Raw genomic sequence first — 8,894 nt, 5'->3', positions numbered from 1 at the left:
AGATGTTATTAGTCAAAAGAAATTATATATTATAGGAAGTGTGCAAGAAGAAAAACCAGAGTGCGTGTGGTGATGTGATGTGTGTGGGAGAGTCCAGTCCTACACCTGGTTCAGGGCCCGAATAGCCTGGGGGAAGAAGCTCCTCCTCATTCTCTCTGTTTTGGTCTTAAGGGAGCAGAAGTGCTTCCCAGACCTCAACAGTCAGAAGAGTCCATTGTTGGGATGGGAGAGGTCCATCATAATCTTCCTAGCTTTGGACTTGCACCAAGTTCTTTAGCACCCTCAGTGGCAGATGGAAGTCTCTAAGTCTTCTGAGGAAGAAGAGACGCTGACGGGCTTTCTTAACCAGGGTGTTGATGTGACAGGACCATGACAGGTCCTGAGCGATGTGGACACCCAGGTATCGGAAACTGTCCACTCGCTCCACTGGCGTGCCACTGATGATGAGGAGCTTGTAATTCCTCACCTGCTTTGTAGTGAAGTCCACGATCAGCTCCTTAGTGTTGCTGATGTTTAGGAGGAGGTTATTCTCCTGGCACCAGGTCTCCAGGTTCCTAATCTCCTCCAGGTAGGCCGTCTCGATGTTGTCGGAGATCAGGCCCACAACAGCAGTGTCGTCAGCAAACTTGACAATGGAGGTGGTGTCTGATGTGGCTACACAGTCATAAGTGTACAGTGAGTACAGCAGGGGGCTTAAAACACAGCCCTGAGGCACTCCAGTGCTGAGTGAGATGGAGGGGGAGACTTGTTTTCCTACCCTCACTGATTGGGGTCTATCTGTGAGGAAGTTGAGGATCCACTGACACAGTGATGAGCTGAGTCCTAGATCCGTCAACTTCGTGAAAAGCTTAGATTGAATTATTGTGCTGAACGCTGAACGTCCACAAACATAATCCTAACATAATTCCCTCTGCCAGTGTCCAGGTGACTCAGGGATGTGTGGAGCAGGTGAGCTATGGCGTCGTCTCTGGAACGATTAGTCCGGTAAGCAAACTGAAGTGAGTCAATGGTGGCAGGAAGTGAAGAAGTAATGTGATCTTTCATCAGTCTTTCAAAACACTTCATCACAATTGAAATCAGTGCTACTGGGCGGTAATCATTGTGGCATTGGGACAGGGACAATGATGGACTCTTTGAAGCACATAGGAACCACTGCTTGGGCCAGGGAGAGGTTGAAGATCTCTGTGAACACCGGTGCTAGCTGGTCAGCGCAGGCTCTCAGGACCCGGCCAGGGATTGCATCTGGTCCTGCTGCCCTCCTGGTGTTCACCCTCCTGAAGGTGTTCCTCACGGCATGCTCTGTGATGATGAATGCATTGTCTTCACTGGTGCACTCCATGTGCGCAGCGAGCATAAAACGTTTTCAGCTCATCAGCCAGTGAAGCGTCGGCATTCATACCACTAACAGCTGACTGTGGAATATTTAGTAGCGAGGAAAGTTCACGACTGAACTTGTTCCACAAGTGGGATCTTCTCACAGTCACACGGTGGAATTCGCCGAGCTCCTGAGAGCAACTCATTCAAATGTTTGTAGAAGCAGTCTGCATGCCTCGGTGCTTGATTTTATACACTTGTGGCCCTGGGAGTGGTTGGAACACCTGAAGTCAGTGGTTTGGATGGATGAGTGAATACTTTTGGTAATAAAGTGTAGTTAGAAGCTCCGGATTTAGAAATAACATGAAAAGAGTGTGATGTTTGCTGTATCCTGTGAAATACTGTTGAAGTGAAATAGCTGACCTATGTGTTTATCAGTGTAATGATGAAAACTATTCTGTTATCTCATGTTTCACTTCCTAAAACGGCCTTTTCTGCACTTAGAAAGTTTAAGAACGATGACAGAAACCGATCAGCCAACTGCTTTGAGTCTATTTTGGAGAATATTATGAAGTGCACAGTTCCTGCGGATTAAAACTGCCATAAATGAATGATGAATGTCGACTCTTACATTTTTCCATGTGGGCTGCTGTTTCGGGAGCATGGAGAGCAAAGACGACAGGAGAAAGGGAGGAATCACTGAACACAGAGGCTGATGCAGATGTGCGAACAGCTGGCTCAGGCTGCATGCAGCACGGCCTTTGCTGCTTGTTGCTGCTGCGGTTCGGACAGGATGGCGAGCTCTGCTGAGTCATGCGAGGCTCGTCTGCAGCTTGTGAGAAGGAACAAGCGCTGACAACCTCAGCTGTTAATTTAATTATTGATCGAGGGAGGCACGGCGACCCGCGCACTGTCACACGCTCTGCCCTGAGCCGCTACAAATAATAGATAGAGGAAACTCCCTGGAGCCCACTCTGATGAGATTTTGTGTGTGCGTAAACGGTGATGAGAGCGAGCTGGCTCGAGCACAGCTGCTTATTGGCCTCATGTGTTTCTCTTTTATTCCTAATCCAGGGGAAAACGCGGGTTAACAAGAGCTGTATGGGTGGGATGAAGCGCACGCTGACATTTTTTAGTTCTGAGAGCCCATCCTGTGTTTCAGCTGATTATAATTCAGCGTGAGACCGTAAATATAAAAGGATGCTTTGCAGCATCAGAAAAATGTCACACTTTAGCTTTTATTGACACACAGTTGCAGGAAAAAAGAAAAAAAAAAAAGTCCTCTGAATGTGTTCACCATGACAGCTGTGCAGGTTTCACGCTTAATTGATTTTTATTTCCTGCTTTGACTTTGTTGATATTTTCGGTTTGTCCTGCAGTCCCCAGTTTGCCCACTGTGTCCCAGTCTGTCAGCGTTTCAGTGCCTCTCCTGTCTCTGTTATCATGCTGTCAGTTATTTGTCTTGAGGTTATTTTAGGTTGGTTTTCTGCTGTGTTGTGTTTTTAATTCCTGTCTTTGTGCTTCTTCTGTTCCCTGATTGCCTTCAACTGGCCTTTATCCCTGTCTGAATTATATGCGTTTCCATCGGATTCTACTTTGTGCTACCGTGTGATTTTGTTTATTTGGACTATTGATCAGCCAATAAAGGCTTTTGTTAGAAAGAGGTTTGCTGATGCTCATCACACTGGAAAAAGACTCCAGAACTAACTCTAACGGTCTGCACCACACAGCAGAGCTTATTATTTTCCCGAAAGAAAAAAAAAAGTCTAGCTCTGCGACTCCCATTAATTGCAGTTTTACTTTTATTTAGGGGGTTGATGGTTTCAGAGGATGGCTCTGCTAGGTGCTCAGTAAAGTTTTAGTGTTTAAGCGCAGCCCATTGTGCAGTCACACTGCAGCAGCAGCCTGCAGTTCAGTCCCGTTTCTCAGGGGCACGTGACAGGAGGAGGGAAAGGAGCTGCGACCCTGACTGATCCTGCTGCCTCAGCATTAAAAACTTTGCCACCGTTTCTCTACAGCTTTGCAGTAAAATGTGATTTACAACTGTCATAACTAACATTTTACGGTAATAGCTGCAGAAAGATGTTAATGTTTTAGAATGGCAACCATCTCTCTTTAATGTGCGTGCATAATGGTGCATCATGGCTGGAAGTCACTGTGATCTCAAACAGCACAGCATAATAGCTCGGTAGTTCTTCTTGTCCTTCTGGCTGCTCGCTCTAGAGGTCACCACATCTATTCTTAGCATCTGTCACGCCAATCCTCTGCTTCCACAAATCTCCTCTTTGCTCTTCCTGCTTTCCTCCATATCGATTTTAACCATTTTTATTTGAAAAGCTGTGATAAATAATATTATTTTGGCATTATTAGGCAGAAAAATCTGTCCACTTACTGTACATTAACTCCTGGACAGTTCGTTTTCCATAGAAAATCCAACCTGTGATCTTTTTGGCTGTTACTACTCTACTAGCTGTTATAGTGGGAGAGAACGCTGAGGGAACATTTCCAGCATTAATAAGAGCCACCTGCGCCGCAAAGCATCCAACTGAAAGGTACGCAGTCATTTCAACTCTGCAAACTCTGGGAATATAATAAAAATAATAAAAATGCAAAACACGGAGGTGCAAAAAAATGCAGTTCCTCTAACGGCCACTTGAGGCGGGCTTTAAAGTGGTAACAATTATACATATAGTCTGGTTCAAATAGTTTTGGCCTCTCATAACATCTGTACAGTGGGTGAATTACTCTATAACTCCTCTATCTGGACACTGTTAAGGGTTAAAATTAGGGGTGTGGCCACTTTGATTAACAGGGAGCTGTAGTTGCTCTGTCCTGTTGGGCCTCACATTCACTAAATCACTCAGTCACTGAACTGGACTTCGTCACCGTGTTTGTGCTGCTGATGCCTAATGGAGCATTTTTAATGCAAATATATGACTAAGTATATGGTCGACTGTGAATCAGCCCAGGCAAGAAGTTTGGGCTGCACTTTAAGTGAGTGAATGTCAATAGTTAATTTTAGTCTGTTGCTTAGAAATAATCAGCAGGTATCTCTGTTTCTGCACATGGTTAGGAAAAAATAACATTTTTAGGTTTCCAAACATGGAATCCTAAATCGGTGGATGACCTCACGGTGGTTTATATCCAACTTTTACATACAGTCTATAAGTCTGACAGGTTAAAGCACAGGTTGATGTCGGCACGGCCTACTCCTACTGATCTCTACATGCTGTTTATCCAAAAAGAAAAAAACGATGCACATTAAACAGGACGTGTCACTGCATCCTGCTCCTGTTCTGTGACAACCTTTTTAATCATCAGAGAAGCATCCACCGACAGTCTTCGGTTACCAAAGCACTCTACTTAGATAAACATGAGAAAGGTCAGTGAGGAGAGGGCCAAGCAGCTTTCACACTGAAGAGGCCAGATGTCCTCACACAAGTGTTATTTCCAGGTAATCTGGAGTATCTAACGGCTCTGATTTATAGTGAAAGTGGAGGCTGTGTTGTTTCAGATGCAGGCCAGCACTCCCCTGACGTCAGCTTGGCCTTTTCAGTAAAATGTCCCTGCGTTATTTCAGCACAGGACGACACCAAGCTGCCCGCCCCGTCGCCTGTTTTTGCTCAACTGCTGACAGAAAGACAACACACCCACACTGGAATAAATGCATAGTTTATCATATCATAACAATAAATTCTCAAGGCTACATTGTTAATAAAACAGTCTAGTAGATTTAGCCTAAATTCTGAAGAAGGAAGTGAGGTGAACAAAACGTGTCATCGAGAAGAAGAGGTACAAACGTGACACTGCATTGAGAATTAACGGTCATTCTGTGCAAGACAACAAAGATGGCTCTAAAAAGGTAAAACTGCTGCAACTACTGAGAGTGATCACCTTGCATTTCGTACGGCTACGAGCTACCGAAGATCACAATTTAGGCTACTTCTGCTACAGTACAGTATCGCTTTAAGTTCCTCTAGATACCTGAATAAAAACAGCATTCTGCTGTGAAAAAAGAGAAAAACCAGAAAGTCCTCTATAGGCATGAAAAAAAAGAAGTCTCCATTAGTGCAGAGCAGGGTCCTTGAGGAGTTGCAGGGGTTCCTGAAGGGGTTTGTAGGCTGGGGTTTAGGGCTCAAACACTCTTGTGGGGGGTTTAAGAGTTCTTTGGTGGGGTTTTCTAATGAGGTTTCTTGGGGATCAGCTTCGGGGGTTGAGGGGTCTGCTGGGATGTTCTCCAGGATGTTTAAAGGATCAGGGCACACTCATGGTTTCTAAGCTTCCATAAGGTGGAGCATTGGTGTATAAAGTGAATTTTCAAAGGGGACCTCTTATGGTTTTCCTGTTTTTTTGGCATATATCTCCTGTTCCAGTGCTGGATGCTCATATTTAACACGGACAAAGTTTCAAATAAGGAGGTCAGTGCATGTTCAGGCGGTTTTTTCCCCCTCAGCTCTTTGTGATGTCATAGAGAGCGAGAGAGAGCTCTCAGGTACAGGTCCCATCCACCTGCTGTTTGCATTGGGCAGCCAATTAGAAGAGAATTGATGAGCTGAGGGGCTTCAACAAGGCCATGTGGGAAAAATAAAGATTATTTTGAACTGCTGATCATGCAAAGCTACTCTAGCAGGTTGCCAGAGTGTAAAATACAGAGCTGGAAGTGAGCAGGAGAGGTCCAATTTTCACAGGAACGTGAAAGAGTTAAAGCACGGATGGACTAATGAGCGACCAACTGGGCACAGACATTGGTTAGATTTACACTAAGAGGCTAGGACAAGTGTGAAAAAGACACCGAAATCTCAGACTGAATGGTCTGAATGTATGGTGGGTAATCTAAAGAAGTAGCATCTGTGATCTCACTTATAGAAGGAGCAGCAGAAAAATAATCCCTGTTTCTGGTTAGCTGCACATCATAACGAGTGATCTAGAGACTTAATTTTTCTGTTATTTGTTTTGCTTAGAATATGATGGAAGAAATGAAAGCATGCAACATACTGTATGCTCTCAGAACCCAGAGGGTTTTTCCCGTCATCCACCTAAAACTCAAACACATTCAATGAAGAGTCACATAAGAGAGAAAAATCACCAGGTCCTGGAACATTAAAAGCTTCAGCAGACAGCGTTCGATAAAGAAATAATGTGACCTCTGCTGAGGATGCGGCATTCAGATGCAGGACCTTCTTCAATCTGTTATTTTGTAGTGTGATATCTGCTCTCAGTGGTCAGGACTCAGCCTGAGAAGTGATTACTGAAATTTAACTGCAGCACTCGTTTACCTGCGACACCTCACGGGGAGTCCCAGAGGAGTGCGGGACCTTTTACATGTCTGCACCCAGGAGTCCTGCTTCACCTAATCCATCCATGATTTAAAGGATGTAAGCATGACTCTCAGAATAACCAACATTTACAGGCACACAGCCACAAATCAGAGGGAAGCAGCCCTAAAAGATGCCAGGTGTGTGTTCCTAAGGCTTTCTCTCATTGGACAGACGAGTTCAGTGAAATGAAAAACAAAAAACCATAAACCCCCTCAGGACTGGGTGTTGGGGTGAAGCTGGAAAGAAAAACCCCCTCCTCCTCCTCCTCTCCACCTGCATCCTGCATGCGGAACACTGATGCATCCCGGCAGCACCTGCCCCCCTCTGTCCTCCCTCAGGTCCTCAGTCAGCATCCCAAACTCTGGATGCAGTCATGTCTGTCTGTGTGCCGTCATCTCTCATCCATCCATCCATCCATCCATCCGCCGCCGCAGCGTTGTGTCAGGTGTGTGCAGTCACTTATTTAATGCGTGCGTGCGTGCTGTAAAAGTCATCAAGGCTTCGCCAGGCACACGTTCTGGTTCGGGTTCTGGTTCGGTGTCGCGGTGATGTTGTCCGCTTTGCCCGGCGTCCAGAAGAACACGTAGTAAATGACCAGGATGAACGCGGCCACGGACACGCAGAGGAAATAGGCGATCGCCATCGCCACTTTCACCCAGATCTTAGTTGACATGTTAGCGTGTTTGGCCCGAAGCTCTCCGGGGTAGCTCGGCCTCCGGTTCATGTCCCCGTTCAGCTTCTCCACGGTCATGTTGCCCTGTCTGCTGGCCGCCTTCATCTCGGTATCAGCGCTGAAGTCTTACTCAAAGATTGCTCCCCAACTGACTGTTGTGCGTTCATCGGAGTCTGCAGACGCTGCCGCCCCGCTGCGCTCCTCCGGGCCCGGATCAGGACGCAGACGCTTCAGGTTCTCTGGTGCGTCTCCGCGGGATGCTGGAGCTCCCTGAGCTCTCCGTGCGCACAGGGCAAACTGAACTCAGGAAGGTTTGCTCCGCTATCAGCTGGATGGGACCGCTAGTAAGCTGCTCTGAATTAAAGAAGTCATTTCCGGCGTGTCTTTTCAAAGTAAAACGAGTGATAAACGTACATAGCTCGAGAATCAAGGTTATTATAGTGAACTAAAAATAAAACTAGATGTGAAAAAACATTTTTGCTAACTAAAATAATTAGAAGAAAGTTACATGCTGAATTTAAAACGACTGAAAGATATTTTTCTCCCAGGCAAAAACAGAGAAGAAAATAATGAACATTAAATATCCAAACAAAGTCTTGATGCATGCTCAATCATCCAGGTAAGTAAATCCCCAAAAGTAGATTCTGTTCAGCTGAATCTGGACGTAGCGTTTCCAGATCTACAAAATCAAATTTTGGGGAAGTAAAAATGTTGAGTTTGGAAAAGTGGGAATAATTTCTCTCGGATTTGAAGAGCAAAATGATAAATGTGACGGATTAAAGGAAGCGGCTCTAAAATGGAAACAAAGTCTGAAAAACTGTAAGTAAATAGATAAACAACCTGAAGCTAACACACCAGTTAACACGGGACTTACTTCTTCCTTCATTCATGGCACACTTGCGCACGGACTGCTCCAGTACAGCCAAACTACTGGCTGTACTGGAGTCCCTGCTGAGTTATTTGTAAGCTTTGGTACCCTAACCTAACTCTGGTGTCTTATCTCTGCGTCCTTCAGTGTTGACCCATCACAATCATTCGAAGTCGAGATGTTGAGATGCTCTTTTGTCGTCAGTTACTCTCAAGGCCAAAAGAAAACAGAAATCCTCTTATTGTGAAGGAATTTTTGCCACGTTTCCGGCGGCCTTCCGAGTTTTTCCTGACAGTCTTTACGAAACTGTGGACGAGGAGGAGCTCAAAGTACGCAACACCTGACGATTGGGTCATAGTTTGGGAGAAACGTCCCGCAGCAGAAGGCGCAGAGCCATCTCCATCCACAAATCATCACCGCCTCAGATTTTCTCCTCCAGCCAAAACAAATCTGTACAGAGACTGTAAAAAAAAAAAACCCACCGAGACATCAGAAACCTCAAAATAAAATAAAAATAAATAAATAAACCCTCTCTGCACAGATGAGTCACAGGCAGCGGAAGGAGGGGGGATTACTAGCCCCCGTTATGTAGTGTTAACTGAGGATGAGGAGGAACCGTTTGTCTTCCTGTCCTGCAGCGAGCAAGGTCACAATGTTCAAACAGGAGCTGCGATGCTCGTGTGTGCAGACGCAGATCGGCTTCTCAGTCCGGGACTGTGTC

At 45.5% G+C, this 8,894-nt stretch overlaps 1 protein-coding gene across 1 annotated transcript; it reads right to left on the bottom strand.

Annotated features, from left to right (window-relative positions):
- Window positions 1-4,976: 4,976 nt before the first annotated feature.
- On the bottom strand, window positions 4,977-7,607 carry LOC146654617 (putative transmembrane protein INAFM1). The gene has a single exon (XM_085380202.1). It carries the CDS (start codon window positions 7,408-7,410, stop codon window positions 7,126-7,128), a length of 285 nt encoding a protein of 94 aa, XP_085236328.1. The 5' UTR covers window positions 7,411-7,607; the 3' UTR covers window positions 4,977-7,125.
- Window positions 7,608-8,894: the final 1,287 nt, after the last annotated feature.

The sequence above is a fragment of the Rhamphochromis longiceps genome, linkage group LG14 (genome assembly GCF_057381845.1).
Source record: "Rhamphochromis longiceps isolate RC_006_pf linkage group LG14, R_longiceps_female_GT1.1, whole genome shotgun sequence".
Taxonomy (NCBI): domain Eukaryota; kingdom Metazoa; phylum Chordata; class Actinopteri; order Cichliformes; family Cichlidae; genus Rhamphochromis; species Rhamphochromis longiceps.
The sequence above is the reverse complement of the archived record's forward strand: the minus strand, read 5'-3'. Positions and strand labels throughout refer to the sequence as shown.

Coding starts and splice junctions, on each gene's coding strand:
- LOC146654617 (XM_085380202.1), bottom strand. CDS start 7,410: ATGAAGGCGGCCAGCAGACAGGGCAACATGACCGTGGAGAAGCTGAAC.